At 44.5% G+C, this 20,149-nt stretch overlaps 2 protein-coding genes across 3 annotated transcripts; one reads left to right on the top strand and one right to left on the bottom strand.

The window, feature by feature from the left end:
• Positions 1-680: 680 nt before the first annotated feature.
• Positions 681-14,797, bottom strand: LOC118514642 (protein PRRC1-like). Its single transcript, XM_036061666.1, has 5 exons — positions 14,131-14,797; positions 13,963-14,065; positions 13,703-13,873; positions 13,452-13,641; positions 681-1,740 (listed from the first exon to the last, which is right to left on the bottom strand). Exons 1-5 carry the CDS (start codon positions 14,636-14,638, stop codon positions 1,525-1,527), a joined length of 1,188 nt encoding a protein of 395 aa, XP_035917559.1. The 5' UTR covers positions 14,639-14,797; the 3' UTR covers positions 681-1,524.
• A 236-nt stretch (positions 14,798-15,033) lies between these two features.
• LOC118514641 (sorting nexin-2) lies at positions 15,034-19,696 on the top strand. 2 transcript variants are annotated; one of them, XM_036061665.1, is made up of 5 exons: positions 15,034-15,538; positions 16,003-16,124; positions 16,199-17,087; positions 17,346-17,498; positions 17,576-19,696. In XM_036061665.1, the coding sequence occupies exons 1-5, from the start codon at positions 15,404-15,406 to the stop codon at positions 17,624-17,626; spliced, it is 1,350 nt and encodes a 449-aa protein (XP_035917558.1). In that variant the 5' UTR covers positions 15,034-15,403; the 3' UTR covers positions 17,627-19,696. The 2 variants fall into 2 exon arrangements, with proteins under 2 accessions (XP_035917558.1, XP_035917557.1); XM_036061664.1 differs by having other exon boundaries at positions 15,049-15,538; positions 16,000-16,124.
• Positions 19,697-20,149: the final 453 nt, after the last annotated feature.

The raw sequence follows: 20,149 nt of genomic DNA, 5'->3' as shown, positions 1-20,149 counted from the left end.
CAATAAAAGCCGATTTCCTGACTACACAGTTACAAACGCTCTAATGAAAGCAAACAATGAACGATCTAGAGCAATCATAGTTCCGTAACGTTTTTGTGGCTTCCATGCTCTTGTGGTTGTGGACGTCATAATGCAGCAAACGGTGAATCATTCGGCTCTTGACCACACAATTCTGTTGCTTCGAAACCGGACACACTTTCACTCAGATTACAGATCCAATGGAAAGACAGGTACCAGGATGCAGGAAACCACCAACTGACAGTCTGACCGGCAGTCTGCTAACACCATAATGCATAATTTAATTTCCACTTCAAACCAGACCAGCACCAGGAGAGTTAAACCGTTTTAAGACGTTACCTGTCGAGCCAAGCATTCCCGTTTTACGAGCGAAAAAACGATGACACCAGACGAATTTCCGTTTCCACACCGCCGTGTGTTTGTGGAAGTTTAGCAAGAAATGCAGATTTTTCACCACTTGACCGTTTGCATACAAAGAGGGGAAATCAAGTAGCCCGTCAAATCCTGGCCTGGCAAGGAAAACAAACTGCGACGGAAGGCACCGGATATAAAAACGAATTAAGATAAACACAATTTCTGTCCACGCAGATCCTTCAGGGTTTCGGGACGGAGGTTCTCATGCCCCACCATTCGCTCACTTCTCATGCTTGGAAACCGGTGGCTTTTGCTATTTCGAACGTATATAGCGTTACTTTTATTACTGGTTATTATTACGATAATAGGCTTACAGTTTCAACGAGTGCTATAATAAACTAGGCTCATAATTTTGATAGGCGCACCCTCACTCTCTCTCTTTCGCTCTAGAAATTAAAATGATCGCCTTGCGTCTTAGTTCCTGACAGAAATGGGGAAATGGGGGAAGAACCAAGACATCGTTCTGTCCTTCTACTACACGAGATTCATCGAAGGGCATCCGAACTCTGCATTCCACCTCCAACTGTGTAAACTCTAAGCGCAAGGAAATCTCATGGGTCAAATCAATAAATTGAAAATCATGCCGATTTTCCTTTCCGGTAAGGAATCTTTCTGGGAGGGCCGATATTCTACACCGTCGTCGACGTAGCGGAGAATCTCCCGCCGAGAACACATTAAAACTTTTATGCGTTTTCTTTCGTCCCCCAGTCCTGTCGTTTTGAGGTTCACCGGATCCGTTCGGCCGTTTATATCTGTCAGGTCCGTATGGGAGCGATTGGGGTCTCCGAAGAGAAAAAAAAATTATAGGATAGGATCCCCCGGATAGGAGATCCCTTCTACCCAACGGGCATCAATGTTTTGCTGGTCCTCGTTGCTTTTTTACAATCACCTTATAAAACCTCCAGCGCTGGTGCGAAGGTTGCGAAAAACTTTAACCGATTCTAACTCTTTCGATATCTTTCGACCCTGGCTCTCTCTCTCTCGTTCTCCCACGGTCTAGTGTGCTTAATTCATGTTTGTCCATCCGCTTCAGTCATCCGTTCAGTAGTGATTACAGTGGTGGCAAGCCGTAATGATGGTGAACATTAATTCTTATTCCGCCGGTTCGATGGGTCCTCCGCCGCCACCGGTGACGACGCTGCTCTCCACCTGCATCGGATCCTGTTGGGTTGTGGCGGCTGCCGCTACCGTGTGTTCGTAGTCGAGTACGGCTCGTTTGTAGAGTGTCGCTATCGTTTTTGCCGCGGTCAGTATCATCTCCGAGCGGGAAACCGATGTGTACGACCGGTGCCAGTCGGTGTGTGAGGTCTGTATGGAGAGAGATTTCCGTACCGGGGGAAAGAAGGCGTATGAGATTAGAATTGGATTTTAAAGGGACCGGGTAGCAGAGAGAGAAAAAAACCCACACACTCACACAGAAAACCCCGACCCAAATACGTACAGCTCAATGAGCAGCTCAGTTTGAAAATTGGTAAATGAATGACCTTACACCGATAGGAGGGATTCCGTTTTTTAAGGGATGATTTACGATAGGCGGGACTGTTTGCAGCGAGAGCTAATCGGGTTTCAAGCAAAACTTCCTGTCCGTTGCATTACCGATAAGAAAGGTAATGAATTTTGCTTCCCTAATGTTCCCTCCTTCTACGAACCCGATTTAAGATTCAAAGAAATAAAGTTAAACTTCAGCGCTCGGATGTCCTCGCTTTTTTCAAGACTAAACGAACCCATTCAGTTGGATGAAGCCGATATTCTATTCATATTCAAAACAGGTACAACCATTTTCCAATCAATTCATCTTGTACGGTACGCCTTATTAAGCAAACACACACACACCGGAAGCGCACCTTCCGCCCCGTTCCAGGTCAACCCTCGGGACCAATCAATTTAATTGCCAGTTTATTTAGCAACTAACAAAGTAACAGGAAAACAACCAGCAAACCCTTTGCCGATAATGACCGCTGCGTTCCGGGTAGTGCGAGTTCCCGGAGCACCCTTCCAGCTAAATGACCCATCAGCGCCCATCAGCAACAAACAAACACCACTGAAGCATTCCATTGAAACGTGCCATTTTATGTGCTTTCAATGGAATGCTTTTTTGCTGGTTGTTGTGCTGTGTTGGCATCGGTATTGGAATGATCGAACTTAAAATGGAGACCCATCAAATGCCAGGTGTTTACCAGGAAAAGTATAAACGTCTTATCATTTTAGCAAAAAAGCAATCGACGCATTTAATCGAAATGGTGTTAAGATTGGAAATTTTGGCTGCTCTTTCTTGGTGGCATATAAGCAGGTTAGTATTATAAACTATATTGATGATAAACCTTTCAATAAAATATTGACTTCAAACTATATTTGTCTAATGACACTCTCTTTAAAATTCAATGCGCCTGAAAGTATGCAATATTTGCGGTTTTCTCTCTTCCAAACTGATACTGATAATTAACACTTATGAAACTGCTTTAAAAACATTGTAATCACTCTTTAGGGTGCTCTGTGTGCTACCACCTCAAACCGATAGGTCCGAAAAGCTTGAATTTCATAACTACACACAACCGGAGGCAAAGAACGTCCAAGCGTACCCGGCCCTAGCGATTGTTCCGGCCGGAAACCGGAACAAGCTCCCAACATCCCCATAGCTAGGACGTGTGATTCGAACAAAAGCAAATCGAAACTCACCAGTAGCAGTGAGGAAACACGACATCCTTCTTACTCCAGAGTTGGCGCTTACACTGCATCGAAGATTTTCGACATCCGGGCAAACATCGAACGAGTCGCCCGCCTTATCCGGTTCGACCACAAGCCCTTTTTTGCGGTCGATTGTGTTCGATAAGGTTCGAAAGTTTTTGCCGTTTGTGGTAAAATATTATGCGCTACAGAAATCGACACATCATCACGTAACGTCTGGAGTGGACGAGGTGAAAAATAGTTTATAATCCAATTTAGACATATCTGGCTCGACTACGCAGGCTCTAACGCTGGATGGGACAACACATCCTTTCCTATTCTAAGCTATAACCCCGTTTTGGCTAATCATCGCCATCCATTTCCTGCACCACAATTCGCTTCCGGGGATGAGCTTTGGCGTAGAAAACGGGATCTCAACAGGGCTAGGTACAGATATATCGCTCGTCCATCCTGACGGGTTCCAGAGATAACCAATCGATAGGGATTTCCATGGCCTGACGTTCGTACCCGCAGAACGAACAGTTTTCACCATGAGTTATCTCGTGGTGCATCATTTTTGGATTCTCATTTGCAAACCGAAAACCGAGCGTTGCACGGGTTTCATGACGGTCGGGCGCGCTGTTCCGGCACACTCGGTACCGGTGCACCTAGGACAGCAAACCCACAGCTGATCAAGCCGTGTCAAGCAAGAACGTTTCTGCATAATGCTACTAAGCAGCTGCAACTACCATCACCACCATCGCAAACATCACACCGGAAGCACGCAAATCCAGGCACATTCACCATAAAGCTCCGTGTCAAGCGGGTCAGTGTTCGTGATTTGCAAATCCTTTCGCTACCGGTGGCAAGGGCGCACGGTACGATTAAGCTCGGCAGGAAAGACACAAAGCCACGCCACGAAATAATGCTCGGACGTGGGATGAAGTGTTCCGGCTGGCGAGAGCAGGCGAGAGAGATTAGTCGCTACGACCGAAGCTGAAAATTAAGTGGTAGGGAAAGTTTAGCTGCCGGAGACACCGGACTAGAACGGCACGCTAAAGTTTGTCTAACAGGAGCCCATAATCTGCTTTCCCCCAAACCAAGAAAAAAGATATTAAACGAGAATTCTATTCACAACTTTGCAGATGTGCTCGGAACGCCACTCCCGCAGTATCATAACGTTAAAATCATTACGCAAAGCATAATCTCATTACACGCGGCTAGAAACAACAAAACTACAACAACAACAAAAAAACCGGCAACACCGAATTAATCGATTTCCATCCGGAAAGTGTGCGGCAAACGCAGCAAAAACACCGATCCGATTGGTAGAAGTAGAAGAGGCAATAAAATTTAATTAAAATTACCTCATTTCATCGAATCGTGACCGTCCGTATCATCCGTTCCGTTTTCAAATCCCTTTTCTAATGTCATTTTGTAGCGAATTGGATTCTTTGTAATTGGACAAAAAAAACGAATACGCTAATTAAAACAATAATTCCCACGAGAAATAGCCACCGAGGGCATATCACAGATTTGGATTGAATAACGTTTACGGTTAAAAACGAACAGCAATTAAACACGCACACAAAATCAGACCGGGTAGATAGATTCTCGTAGTTAATTATTGCGGTAAATGATTATGATGTGTTTTTTTTTCGAACCCCGATAAAGCAAATGATGAGATTCAGGTAATTGAACTGCTGGGAACGAGACAAACGCCTGGAGTTATGCAATAATTTTGCATTTCATGCTACAAACATCCAGCAAGCCTTCTGATGACTTCTAGTTTTGTTTATCAAAGCCAAAAATTGTCCAAAGAGACGGAATGTTTTCACTAAATTTCACATTGCCACCGTAAACCTGCAAAATGGCATCCTGAATCTCTCAATGGCATGATGAAGAATGCATCGGACAAACGAAATAGTTTATTTGGTCGGTTCGTTTTGCTTTCATTTTTTGATGTTATGAGGGCAAAATGAGAGAAAATTTAAAGAATAATGAGAGAGAAACGTGAGAGGAATGTAAATGAATCGATAAAGAAACGATAGAAAATCTAGACAGAATCCAGAGAAAAATGAGAACTGATTGAGAGAAAATCGTGTGAGAAATGAGAGAGAACTGAGCGTTAATCTAAAGAGAATAAGGAGATAAAAAAAGAGAAAATTGAGAGAGAAATGAGAAAGAAATGAAGTAGAAACTAGAGATAAATAAGAGAGAAATAAGATAGAAAATGAAAAGAAAATCGAGAGAGAAATTAGAGAATTAAAGAAAAATGAGAGGAAATCAAAAGAGAAATAAGAAGGAATCGAGAAAGTAATGAGAGATCATCGAGAGAGAATCGAGAGAGAAAGAAGACAGAAGAGAGAGAAATGAGTGATAATTGAAGAGAGTATCGGGAGAAAATTTTCTTCATTATCTCTCATATAACTCTCGATAACTCTCTCTCATTTCTCTCTTGATTATATCTCATTTCTCTCTTATTTTTTCTCTCGATTCTAATTAATTTTTCTCTCATTTATCTCTCATTTTTCTCTTGTTTCTCTCTTTATTCTCTAACATTTATCTTCCATTTCTCGCACGATTTTCGCTCATTCTCTCTCGCTTCTTTCAAATTTCTCTCTCAATTCTCTCTTACTTTTCTCTCAAATCTCACCCACTTTTCTCCGTATTTTCGCTCATTTATATCTCATTTTTCTCTCGATTTTTTCTCATTTATCTCTCAATTCTGTCTCTCATTACTCTCTCCATTCTCTCGCAATTTTCTCTCATAACGTCAAAAAAAGAAAGCAAAACAAACCGACCAATCAACTGAATTTGTTTGACCGATACATTCTTCGTTATGCCATTTTAAGATTCAGGTTGCCAATTTTCAGGTTTACGGTGACAGTATGAAATTAAACGCATAAATTGCATACTTTCAGGCGCATTGAACTTTAAATATATTCCGATGATGCTGGTACGCATTAATTCCAAGTAAAGTATATCGAATTGAGCTTTAAGTTATCCTTAACCCCTTGTATCGCTTGTAATCAAACTATCTTTTGGTAATTTTGTAACTTTACCCATATTAATTCAATAGAACTGTTGAAAGCGCTGTGCGATGTCATTTGAACTCTCTTTTTTCACCTCAAAATATTGAAAGCCCCAAACAAAAGCACATTTAACCCTAGAGAACTCGAAAGACGCTTAGAAAAGGGGAAACATCCTTTACGCTGATCCGTGTTCCGACGCATTGTACACACGATGCGGGCCCTGCCAAAAGGATCACCAATTGCCGCACATGTGCTGAGATAATGTTGTGACGCAATCAAGTGGAACGTACCGCCTTAAGCGAGTTTTAAAGGAATCCACTTTCACAAGCGCTCTCAAAGGCGAGATTTCGAAAAGTCGGTACCTATCTCTTTCGCCCCCCAAGCGGACACGACATAACAAACCGAAAACTAATTAAACGAATCGTCCCTGAGTGGCGAATGTAATGCTGTGGGGAACAATCAATTAAAATCGAGAACCGATCGTATATCCCTAGCCCGAATGCTTACGGGAAAGGTGTAACGGGTTTGGGTGATATGGGGTGTAATGTCAACGTTCTGACTGAGCACTCATGGTGCCGTGACCAGGAGTATGATATGTACTTCGGTTTCGGTTCAATGTACGGATGTTTCGGGCCCGGTGCCCTTTTCCAGCAAACACACACACCCCAAACACCAATCAAAGTGTAATCAACTACTGACAAACAAGATTTTCTTTCCCGGACAACCTGCGTGCGTCCTGCCGAGGAGGATAAACATGATGCGATATTCTTGCATAACTTTACACCGATGTTTTGTATCGAAACCCGGGTGCCCCATAATATCATTCTCATTTGGGGATTCTTTACGGGTCTATTGAGTTGCTTACATAAACAGACAAACACACACACACACACACACACACACGGCCGTTTTCACTTAAAATCAAACACGTGTTCTTCCGATGGCTGCAGGAACGGATCAACCCATCCGCCATCCTAAAAGTGGTCCACTGTTCGAATCGGATTACAGCCACCGGTTACAAGGTACAAGGGACCGTTTGCTCCTTTTAACGGGTGATTTCTTCAAATCAACAACTTTAGGAACATCTAATCGTGCTGCTCGTTCTGCTCTCCCGGGGATCGAAAGTTTTGCAGAAGGCTTATCAAACGGATATTTCGAACGGCGAACATGACAAGACATCCGACATTTCGCTATCGAGACACATCGGTTCACACTATCATCGAACCGATTGAGTGGCTAGTGATGATCGTGGATAAAAAAAAAAATGGTGGAAAATGGGAAGGCTTTTACTATCCGACACACGGAAGGGATTCTTAAGCTTGTCCGCCTTTAGATGAAATCGAATTCGGGTCGGAGTTTTACATGCCATTCGATTTCGCTTTAAGTGATTTGCCACCCTCAACTTAGTATCGATTGAACTAACATCAAGAATCACAACGCCTGAAGGTATGCCATCTTTTCCTTCTGGGATCTTTTGCTGCGGTTTGCGATACAGATATTGCATACCTTTAGGGGTCTCTACTGGTTTTCGATTCTCACATGTCGTGACCAAGGCACATTATACAATTTTAACATTTCAGTAAACTTTTCTTCATTTTACGTCCTGAAAAGCACACGATTTAGAGCTAAATGCTCTACTGCGTCGAATTGCATTGCACTGTCAGCTGGCAAAACTGTTTCCTGTGTAAAGATTATACAAAAATTGCTTGTCCGTCCCAGAAAGAGACGGCGATTATCTTGTGTGTGTATGTCTGCCAGCAATAGCACATCCAAGTACGAACTTCCAGCACAAACCACATTCCAGCAGTTTGGCATTGTGCTTACCGAATGACTTCTAATGCCGGGTGGACAGCTAGCGTCTGCTAACGACAACAATTACGCAATCAAAGTAGTCGAAAACTTTTCAGCAATTAGTTTAACGACCTCTAAACCGCACGCAGTGTGCAGATGTGCGGCAAGAAAGTCTTATTGAATGTGATGCAGTGTCCAGCAATGTCTGAATCCTTTAAACACAATCATTTTTTGACTTTAGAAGCAGTCAAACCACCGACGAAATTAAGAATAAATTGGTTTAAGTTTGATGAGTGATACAAATTGAACTGCCAAAATGAAGTTGAGGTACCGAGTAACGTTCCACTCACCAAGAAAATTCCATTATCCACCAGTACACCGGCATTGCCTTCTTAGCGTACCTTTCGTGTACGCCCCTTCCCAAACCAAATCAACGACAAAAAATGAAGCTGGTTCCACTTCAACTTTAACCAATTTACCGAAAACTTTCAGCTACACCACCCAACAGCCAAGCTTTGTGACTGAGCACTTTTAAATTTTCGTCAGCCAGTCCAGCCCGCCCGGGCAAAATAAGCTAGCCCCAGCTTGCAGGCAAAACTGGTGACAGCTTGGACGGCGAATAAAAACAGCTCAACCCTAACTTTTCCGATCCTTTATGATGCTACCTACACACCCGGGTCGGCAGCTCGCGAGCGCGCGCTCGCTCCCGGGAACTTCATTCAGCGAAGGTAACCAGTCTGCTATCGGTCACCGTAGCGCCCGAAGGGTATAAAGTATCGTACCACCACCGTCGGAAGAGCACTTTTTCACACCATTGTCCAAAAACGATTTTTCCCATCCATTCTGCAGACCGGGCGGCAAACGGCTAAAAAGAAGAGAAAACGTGTCGTTTGTGCACCCAATTACGAGCGTGTGCACTTGTGCACCGGCAGTACGACTGCATCCATGAGCGCCATGTCCGGACACACACACACACAAAACCGCCGGCAAGACGACGTTCCGACGGTCAGGTCCCTGGTGCATGTAATTGATTGGAATTAGATGGAGTACACACGGTGTAAAATGGGAAAACTTTGCACCGGAGAAAACACTTCCTCTGGTGACCAACTCGTCCAACAGGATAGACCCAAAGATGCACTGGTTTAAATTGACTGCAGCCAGACAATCTTCCGCTGCAAAGTGCGGGATCATGCATGCAGTGATGGTCTCAACTTTCGCCGCAACTCGAAGCAAAAGACTAGAGGCTCCTGGTTATTTTATCACCAAAGAAAAGCGCACCATGCAACGACAGGACAGTGCGGGCTGGAGTTGGACCATACCTGCAGGCTGCAGCGCCCGGAGTCCGGAGGTGATGTTTTTAAAGGAATTGGAACACAAATGTACCCAACACTTAATAAAGCGGCTACAAAGCTATTAATAATTCATCTCCAGCCAAACAACGAGCCCACCACTCGCGCACCAATGGCGCTACACACGTGTGCGAAGTAGTAATAACGGGCTGCATTCGGGCCCACCCATCGACCCATCGGCAGACGACACTAGTTTGTCTTCAGTGGTGCGCAGTTTTGGAGTTCCGGAACCCCCCCGCCAGATTGTGTGGCCAACTTTTGCCACGTACACGTGGCAGCGGTGGCATAAGCTTGCAGGGTTACCCAGGTCTAAAAACGAGCGTCCGGATGATCTTCGATGAGACCCATTTCTGGATGGAAAGGTTAGTTATCAATTAAAATCGTCGACCAAGCCTGGACAAGACTAATCCACAAGAGAGGTTCATTAAGTTGGTAGATAAACCCAAAAAGATACTCTTAGGTGAGCATTTTTAAGTTAAATCGCCAACAAGCGATGACTCTACTCTCTCTCTCTCTTTCTTCTTGGCCTAACGACCTCTTAAGTCAGCCTGCCATTTCTGGCTCACCAGACTTAATGATACCACGTTGTTGCATAGACCTACGGGGGGGAAAGGTCCGGGTCGCTTCTATCACTATCACCCCTGCGATGATTCTTCTAGACCGAACAAGCAATGACTTTTCTGGTCGATGAATTCAACACATCTATGAGGACAAAAAGGATGATAGTCTCACTCGGAAGCGAACACAACTTACCACCAAGATTGTGTGATATAATGCAGCTAGATTTGTTAAAGTTCTTGCGAGTTTGACGCACAATTTCTTAAGTTTTTTGCTCCTAAAGAAAATATTGCAGAAGTCATCAACGAGATTCAGCTCGATTTACAGGCCAGAATTTGAGTTTGACATTACTGATCGGAGACTTGCTCACTTCTTCTTCTTCTTCTTTGGCACTACAACCTCGAGAGGTCTCGGCCTGCCATTTCTGGCTTTCTGTGACTTAATTTTACCCGTAGAAAAGTAGTCAGCCTTACGTACGGGGAGGCGGTCTGGATGGGATTTGAACCCCGGCCCTGCCGTGTGAAGACCGGCGCCGCTGTCGCCTCGGCCACCGGACCGCCCCAGACTTGCTCACTGTCCACTTTAAACAATTTGGCTGTTTCATTAGAACAAACGTCAAAGTTGCCAGCCAGCAAAAATTGTTCTGTTCATGACGACAGCTTTCCCGTAGCTGGCGAACCCTGTCAACCACATTTCATCGTTGGCGACCCCGAGTGCGAGAAAAAGCCACTCTCCGATGCAGAATAATGGTCGAGGACATACATTATTTTAATAGGCAAACCGGCGTACTCGCACTTTCGCCACGGTTGACTTGGTAGTTGGCGAGGTATTTTTCCTTCCCAGCTCCCCAGTCTCGGCGGTGCGTGTTTGTTATGAACAGGATGGTAACGAGTTCCCGGAAAGTTGCACCATCCAGACAGAGAGAGAGAGAAAGAGTGGCTTCATCAGGACCTTTAGCGCAAACGGGAAAAACACGCACACGCTACTCCACTCGTACCGTTTTGTTCCGTACGACGCGCAACGCCTGGATGCAATAAATCATCGCCGAGGATTTGTGGCGAAGGAAAAGTGCCACGGTAGGATTTTCTCAAGCGGGCAGCAACAGAATCTACGTACCAGTAGTGGTGATAGTAGTATATCAAAGTGAAGCGCATACAATGTGTGGCAGCACGTTCCATTAGTAGTCGCTCGGTGTTTTTTGGTTATTTGCTGTTTACATTCTTCCAATCTGTTTCCAACCATAGAACGTTCAGAGCTTGGAAAGCAGTCCTGTTGCACCTGCAGGACAGCATCGTTGGCATTAGCTTTTAGGCAACGCGCACCGGTTGCACGCGGTAATTTAAGGATTAGGCGCATGGAAGCAGATTGCCACAAAACGTTTGGGAGATAATTAGGATAAGCTCAAGTGTGTCGTTCTAGAAGAATATGTTCGTATTAGTAATAAATGTGCATATAACTGTGCTTCTGCTGCCTTCATCCTACCACTTGTTAATTCTAGTTTGGAGACGTTCTAGAAAAGGAGGAACATTTTGTAATTCGTGGGTTTTGAGGATCTAACCGTCTACATTTGTGGACATTAGAGTTCCCGGAACTTAAGAGATCGTTAGGCCAAGAAGAAAGCGAGAGAGTCCTTTAGCAGGACCTTGATTTGCCTAGGTCAGCCATATTTTGCACATCGCATTCTGACACAGTAAGGGACAATAGACTATTTTTAATTAAAATATGATCATCCTTGCTCTAATTAAAATCAAGTCTAGTCTAAGCTACACTAACAGGACTGTGCAGTGGCCGAGACCTCCAATCCGAAGCCCATTAGACCTTGAGACCTTCCACTATCAACAGCTTGCGTCGCTCGCAACACAAAAGCAAGGATTTTGGTTACCTCTTGCAAAGCTGCCCCATAGCCAAGCACGCCAAGCACTTGATCGACGAATCAAAGGTTGTTGATTCGGTTCCAGTTTGCACCCGTATCGCTTGCACCAGATTCAATCCAATTTGTCTTGTAAAGGGTAGTTTACTATGACTAACAAATATCAATTTTATGACAATAAGACGTCTTATTAATAAAAAAAAACGTCTTCTTCCCTGGCACTACAACTTCGAGAAGTCTCGGCCTGCCATTTCTGGCTTACTGTGACTTAATTTTACCCGTAGTAAAGTAGTCAGCCCTACGTACGGGAAGGCGGTCTGGATGAGATTTGAACCCCGGGATAAAATATCAATCCTATTTAATATATGTTGATGAGTATTTTTATATAATAAAAAACCTCTTTTTAATAGACATTATATTGATACACTTCTGAAACGATCGCTGGTCACTTGGCGATGATTTGTATGTGTTAAACATGTCAGCAACACCAGCAATAAATTTAAAAAATATATTTAATACTTATCGTCGTTCTCCATTACGATTGGACACATTAACACACCTCAGAAAAAAGGTGGCGTAAACATACAATTAAGGTAAAACCATTTATCTGTGCAGACAGGCGGAATTTAAACCACACAAAAGAATCGCTTGCCCACAAGTGTGTGTTGTGCGTGTGTTTCTCTGTCCACCCACCAACACGCTCACACACACACAGCTTCGTTTAATTGCAATTTTTATTTTTTCCCCTTTTCCGCGTACTTCAAAGCGTTTATGAAAATGTTCCCCTTAACGGGTAATAATTATCCAATTCGGTGCCGTACCACCATCCGAGTGCATTTTCGAGTGCCTAAAGGGCGGACCGTTGGAAGATGCTTCTTTTTAAGTACGTACGAGCACACAAACCAGACAACCGAACCGGTGTGTGGTTCGACCATAATACGATCTCGTTTTTGTTTTTGTTTCTCGAAAAGTAATTTGTTGTGGTCTTATTCCGTACGGACACCAGGTGCCAATAATGAGGAGGGTCAGAGCAAGCATGTCTGGCATCGTTTACCAGGCGCTATCTTGCATTGCTTCGATAGTGGGTCAAGCTGCAGACACATCGAACGCTGCTTTTTTCTCTTTCCTTGTTTTTCATTGTGTTTTAATAAACCTACAAATATGATTTAACGATAATGCAAGCGCATGTTCATTTTTTATCTCGTTTTGTTGTAAAGTACAGAGAAAAGGACCGAACCGGCGCGGCAATAAAACTAAATACCACCATAACGATGGCATTAAGCCCGCGTGGACAGTACAGAACTTTGCGGTTGGTTAATGGTTTTTAAATAGTTCCGTGTTTCGTTGTGCGATTTTTGTTTTTACGCTACCGTTTACTTTTCCATTTTCCCATTAACTAAGCTCAGCGAAGAAGGAATTGACCGGGCAAAAGCAAGTCTTGATAATCCGATTAAACGGTGCAAATGTAAGGCGCAGTTGGTAGCCGACTCCGTTTTGAGTGCAGCAGCAAAAGGAAAATATGAAACATAAGTTCCCAGAATTTGATTAATTTTTTTTTTTTTGCTGCTCTTCGGCAAAAGTGTAATTGAAAGAAAAAATCATTTAAAAAAGAATTCAATCCGCTTTGATTTTATCCAACAATATAATGGATGCGTTAATCCACGCGGAAGCCTTTGGCTATGCAAAAATGCATCATAATGAACAAGCATTGCTTGAGGTGGGACGGAAAAAAAAGGATAAAGCGATACTTACATTTAAATTTCTTGCCATAACGCTACCGACCGTGGTAGCGAAACCCGTATCCTTCAGCATATAATCTTCCGGCGTATCGGCTTGCAGCGCTGCGATGACGGGCAACGGAATGGGCGTCATCTGTGTGACCGTTTTGAGGAGAATATTTTTCGCGTAGTCAAACAACACGATCGCACCGGCCTCGAACCATCTGTGGAAGGGTAGGAAAATGGTTATTCAATTGCTTCCTTAACTCGATCAAAGATACTTACTGGTCAGGGAACAGTTCTACGACGAAATTCTCTACCGCCAGCACTGGGAGATGGTCATCGACCCGGGGATTTTCCGCCCTAATACTGTTGATGCGATGTTCAGCACCCTTTAGCCCAGCCGCAAAACCAACCGGTTGGGCCGCAATGCCAACCGCTTGAGCTGGTAGCCCACTGCAAAGATGAGATCAATTAAATTTCGTTTTCGTCCTTGTTTGTGATTAAATTTCTCTCCATTTGTCCCAATTCGTTCCATTACTCACATAATGGTGGCCTTGCCAAATACGTTTTGAAATGCTTCCCGTACCGGACGCACCTTTTCGTCCTTGTCCGATGCCACGATCACCTCCGTGTCTCCACCAGAATCTATGAAAGTAGAATATTATTTCAATAACCAACATGTTTTACGATTCCCCTTCGTTACCACTCACTTATGTACTCCTTCATCTGTGGATCCAGCGTGGTAACGATCGTGTCGACCGAATTCTTTGCCTTCTCGGCCACCTTCTGCAGTATACCGCTCCCCGACACGGCACCCTTCATCCACCCGAACAATGCCGATCCGCCCTGCGTAATTGGACTCAGTGCAGCGGCAACCGGTTCCGGGTTCAGTATCATATTCGCGAAGTCTCGCCCAACTGGTTCCGGTGTCGGTTCGGCCGGAAGTACACCAGCCGCAGCCATTGCCTGTTCTGCGGTAAACTGCGACGTATCTTTGCTGGCCGGAATTGCCGGACTAAATTTGGTCGGTATGAATGGTTCGGTTTCATCTTTCTTCGCTGAATCATCAACAATGGCCGCGGGATTGGTGCTGCTGGTGGATGGAGGCACAATCTCCGTACCAGCTGTTGCCACGTTCGCCGTAATGAAGCTGGGCAGCTCGGACGGTGGATTCACGTTCGATAGGATGTTACGGGTTTTGGGCGTAACGTCTTTCATTTTTGCGTTTCGTTTTGACTTGCTGGAGCACACACGAATTCCGGTACACAGGCGAGCTGGCTGAAACGAAATAAAACACAACGACCAAAGGAATTTGGAGTACGTTTATTTTGCTCTGTTGTTTGTTTACGTTTCGACGACGTTTTAGTACAACCACTTGGCGCTGGCCGCAAGTGCTAAACTCTATCGATCTTGGTTGTTTACATTTTGTTTATTTTTACTTTTATGTTGGATTGGATTAAAATCAAATTTTGGCGAAAAATAGTTTTTCAGGATGATTTCTAAATTTTCAGAAATTTTTAGAGAATTATTTTGAATTTGTCGCACGATTTCTTATTCTCTATCAACCTTGGTGTACTAAAAGCGCCATCGCCATTTTGACAGTTCTCCGTTTCTTCGTTTTCTCCGCATGACGTTTCTTGTTTTTGCTGACGACAAGCAGTTAAAATTTCTTTTATCATCTCATTTTTCGCGTACAAAGATAAGTGCAAGTAACTTTCGCTACGATTCTCGTCGTCTGCACCGTGCGCGCTGTAGCGAAATTCGGGGCCAAAAAGCATAAATACGGCAGTGGTTGCAAGCGTTGCGTTGCAGGTTTCGTACCGGAACGGGTTCTTTGTTGTACGGTAGAAGCGCCGATAGTACAGCACCGAAGCCAGAATCTGCTCCAAGCGAGCCATTGTTGTGAGAGTGTAGAAGGAGGATACAGAAATTTAGAGCCACCAGTTTAAGGAAGCACCTCGGGACCACCCGTGCAACAGCAAAATGGACACCAACGGCACCTTGGATCATGGAGATGGAGAGCAAACGGCAAAACACACCCAACCAGCCTTCGACAATGTTGATATCACATCGCCGGACGATGAGAACGAGAACGACATCTTCGAGTCGGCGATTCAGGTATGTGCATCTTTCCGCGGCCGATCCACCGATTTCCCGTTCTCTTGCATTTTTCTTATCGCTACGCTTTATGCCTATGTTTGTGCAGATGCATGCAGGCATCCGCTTTCTAGCCGACGCGACGCGTGTACCAAGCGAACGAACCAATACCATTAAATTAAATTAAATTTGATTGAATTACGTTATACCAGGGGAGGCGCATCATAATTGGCAACAGATAAGCGATGCGCCACCTTGCGTGTGTGAATCAGCGACGGTGACACCACCCCTAACTGCAACGTCCCTTACTGTTTTTTTTCTCAGTCCATCCCCTATGGATGACAGTGATTCACCAGCATAACGACGCACATCGATTACGATAAGAAAGGGCTTGAATGGGCGTTTTATGTTCATGTTCACGATCTCGATCGCGTCGTTCATCCACTTCCTCTTTATCGTCATCGTTTCGCTTCTTTCGCCAGCAGGAACCATTATCGCCCGTGCTGGAGGACGTACCGACCGACGAGGCAGGGGATACGTTTATCGAAATAGTTGTTGCTGACCCGCAGAAAGTAGGCGATGGCATGGGATCATATTTAGCGTACAAGTATGTGTTGCCAGGCAACCAAATATCGCCCGTACAAATTTTCAAACACATTCTACTCTACCACAATCTTCTAGGGTGTCCACGAAGACCAACATTTTAAAGTTTAAGAAGCGCCAGTTCTTCACGATGCGTCGCTTTAGCGATTTCCTCGGTTTGCACGATCTGCTCGTCAGCAAGTATCTGCGGATGGGGCGCATCATTCCACCGGCGCCGGAAAAGAACATTATCGGCACGACAAAGGTTCGGATGGGCAGTCAGCCACAGGCCGAAACCGGTACCGGCGTTAACCTGGAGTGGATCGAGAACAGGCGGGCGTCCTTGGAACGTTTCCTTAACCGTGTCGCTCAGCATCCGATACTGTGCCAGGATACGGATTTCGTCAACTTCCTCGAGAGCGATCAGGAACTGCCGCGGGCGGTCAATACCGCTGCACTGAGCGGTGCCGGTGTGATGCGTCTGTTCAACAAGGTGGGCGAAACGGTCAACAAGATCACGTACAAGATGGATGAGAACGATCCGTGGTTTAATGATAAGATCAACGAGGTCGAAACAATTGATGCACACATGCAGAAGCTACATTCCGCCATTAAGGCGCTGGTGTCGCATCGGAAAGAGTTGGCTACACTGACGGGTGGCGTTGCAAAATCGGCCGCCCTGTTAAGTACGTGCGAGGAGCACACGGGTTTATCGCAGGCACTTTCGCAGCTGGCCGATGTAGAGGAGAAGGTTGAGCTGCTGCGGTCGGAGCAGGCAAACTCGGACCTTTACATTCTGTCGGAGACAATCAAGGACTATATTGGGCTGTTCGGTGCTATCAAGGACGTGTTTCACGAGCGCGTAAAGGTGTTCCAGAACTGGCAGCACGCGCAGATTCAGCTGACGAAAAAGCGAGAGAACAAGGCCAAGCTGGAGTATCAGGATCGGCGCGACAAGCTGGAGCTAGCCCAGAAGGAAGTGGAAGAGGTGAGTAAAAGAGAAGAATGGAAGTGTGGAACTATCAGAGGCGACCATCAGCTATCAAAGGCGCATCGCTCAACAAATAATCTTGTTTCTCTCTATCTCCTTGGCCTTACGACTTCTATGGTCATGTCTGTCATTTAAATTCAAGTCAAAAAATTTTGTCATTTAAATTAAAATAAGTCTTGTAGGCCGTATTATTAAACCAAAAAGCAGATAATCTTAACCAAAGCTTACGATAACGAAATCTCAACGTCTTTACAGTGGGAAGGCAAGGTGCAGCGATGCCAGAAGGAGTTTGACAACATTTCCAGCGAAATCAAAAAAGAGATGGAACGCTTCGAGCTGGCGCGTGCCCGCGATTTTAAGTCGACGATTATCAAATATCTGCAGGACCAGATGGCACACCAACAGCAGGTAGGTTTAGTAAAACTCCTGCTACCCTTCCGCGTGGCAAAAAAGGCTCTAATCCATTTCACTTTGCCCTTTACCAGCAAATGAGATACTGGGAGGCAATCGTACCGGTCGCGCGTGACATTGCATGAGAGGAACCGAACGCGACGCATCCGCCCATCCTGTACGACGACGACGACGACGACCGTGTGCCGACGACTGACAAACTGCGCCTCTCGATTAACTTAGTCGATTCCAATGCTAGGATATCGTAGAACGATACTACGGCCGGGTGTGCTGCCAACGGGACGCAACGGGGTGGCAGTAGGAGGTTGAACCAGACAAACACAAAAACCAAAACCTGCTATTAGCTGATGATAGTTATGTTTAGACAATTGTGTTTCGTGTTACGAACCTAAGATTTCTTACACGCCTCATTTCTCTAGCCACACTAGCCTCTCTCGCGAAACCCTTTCGATATCCGCGAAAGGGATAAAATCCACGATTCCTTAACATGAACTACATTCTCACTGTGCACATACACAGCCAGATGAAAACGCGCTCGAGAGTACGGCAGGCAACGTGAGATATCGATCGACCAAAAGTGATGTATTTGTAAATAATGATAGCGCGTGCATTCGCAAACAAGAAACAAAACATTTAATGACTAATTGCTGCAGTAAGTAGTACGTACACAAACACACACACTAAATGGCTAATGCCACTAGTTATTGGCTTCACAGCACGATGCTTCTATCAACCCCTTTGTCACATATCTCTTTCCTAGCGCGCTAGTTAACGATCCGCGCGTGCAAGGCCATTTGGGTCCAGTGTTTTTCTTTGTTTGTTTAGCGCCAGCTGAAGAAGGCTACGCGAGAAATACGCGATGTAAATATGTTTCCGACCTTTTTTTTTTTTTTGGAGCTGTGTCACTGTGACTTGAGAGCTCTTGAGGCGCAATATCTCGAATAAGTGAAGCTGGGTGATTGGAAGATTGGAAAACCTTGGAAGGGATGTTTTGTTATTGTTAGTACACACAAAAAAAGCGACATGTTAAACATACTCGTTCCGTGAAGCCCCAATTTCAAAATCCCGTGTGAAAAAAATGATTGGATTTTTTTTTTTTCATTAAGTACATTCGTTACGTTTTTTGCTTTCGTTATGTACTCCATCTCTTAATAAGAATAGATATTCCTTCTCGCTTCGAGCCAGAATGTGTTAAACCTCCTCTCTATAATCTTCTTCCCTTCAAGGCTGTTAACGACGAGGAAGTATTATCTCCCTAGCACACGTGCCCCATGCTTCGGGACGTTGTGAGGATTTGAAATCATGATAGATTACGCAAAAAAAAACGGCGCCTCCACTTCTCTGTTAATCGTGCGGAACGCCGGACAAAAGATATTGTTAGATTTTCATAGGTTAGGCAAATACGATGGCTCCTGCTATAATACGATGCATACAATCACACAGTTTTGGTTTTCTCGATCCCGCTTACTATTAAAGATGAAATGTTCTTCAGATAAAACAGGATAATCAAACACACAGTCAGACAGATTTAGTAGTGCGAGGTGTGGGGTGCTCGATTCCGTGGCGTTTGATGTTTTGCCGATAGCTAGATGATTGCTTTATTTGCGATGAGAGAAAAGGACAGAAGGATTTAAATGTAAAGAAAACCCGATTGAATTCCCTATCTTACCTTCGATGCTGTGCTTAAATGTTATCGTAAGAGGATGCACGGGCAGCAAGCGGAACTGAAACCGTCTTATATACAGAAACACAGTGAAAACACACACACACGTCTCAGAATAGTACGTTCGATTCCGATCGCCAAATCCCAATGCTTGAAACAATCAAACCTGCCCGCCCCAGATCATCAGAGAGAATCAGTTCTGTTCAGTGTAGCGTGTATGTATGCTAGTGTTGATATAAACGGTGGCGCGTCGCATCAACAGGAACTCGTTGTTATAGTATTGTTAGTTAATGGTCTCGCGCGCACCACGACTGCCAGTGTATGCAATCAATTATATAGGTTCTCAGCATTCCAATACAGTGTGTAGTGTACTTTGGGCTGTTTTATTTTTCGGTACCATTTTTCTGTAACACACTGGCCACGACACCCGAGTCCGAGCACCTCGATTCGTAGCATTTATTATAAAATGGAAATAGCCAAGCATTAAGCTTCCGAATGTATTTTGCAAGGGTGTGCAATCTGTGTTCTTAAATGTGTGTACGCGTGTGTTAGTTACTGTGCGAACGGGTGTGAGTGTGTGCGCGCGTATGTCTTAAACAGGAATTGAGTAAGGCTTCATGCTAACACATCTGACATATAGCCTACTTTTCTCTAAACCCGTTTTTTCTACAACAAACTAATTGATCGCGTTCCTTCTCCAGTAGTAGTGCAAGTCTTTGCCCGGGAATGTATGTTCCCGCTGTTTACTGCATTTATTCCTATTTCCTTTGCACATTTTCCGCATCGGTTAAAGCATTGGAAGCAGATTGGGAGGGAATACACATGCCACACCACACAGCGCCGCCCGCACGTTCAAAAACGCCCCTTTTGTCCGCGTTGGTCCATGATAATAAGCAAGAATTGTCGAGCAAACATAGCAGACACGGTGAACAAAAACAAAAATGTTATGATTTAAAAAATATATATATACACGTATATATCTATA

This window comes from Anopheles stephensi, chromosome 3, assembly GCF_013141755.1.
Source record: "Anopheles stephensi strain Indian chromosome 3, UCI_ANSTEP_V1.0, whole genome shotgun sequence".
Taxonomy (NCBI): Eukaryota; Metazoa; Arthropoda; class Insecta; order Diptera; family Culicidae; genus Anopheles; species Anopheles stephensi.
Note: the sequence above shows the minus strand (reverse complement) of the source record. Positions and strands in the feature narration are given on the sequence as shown.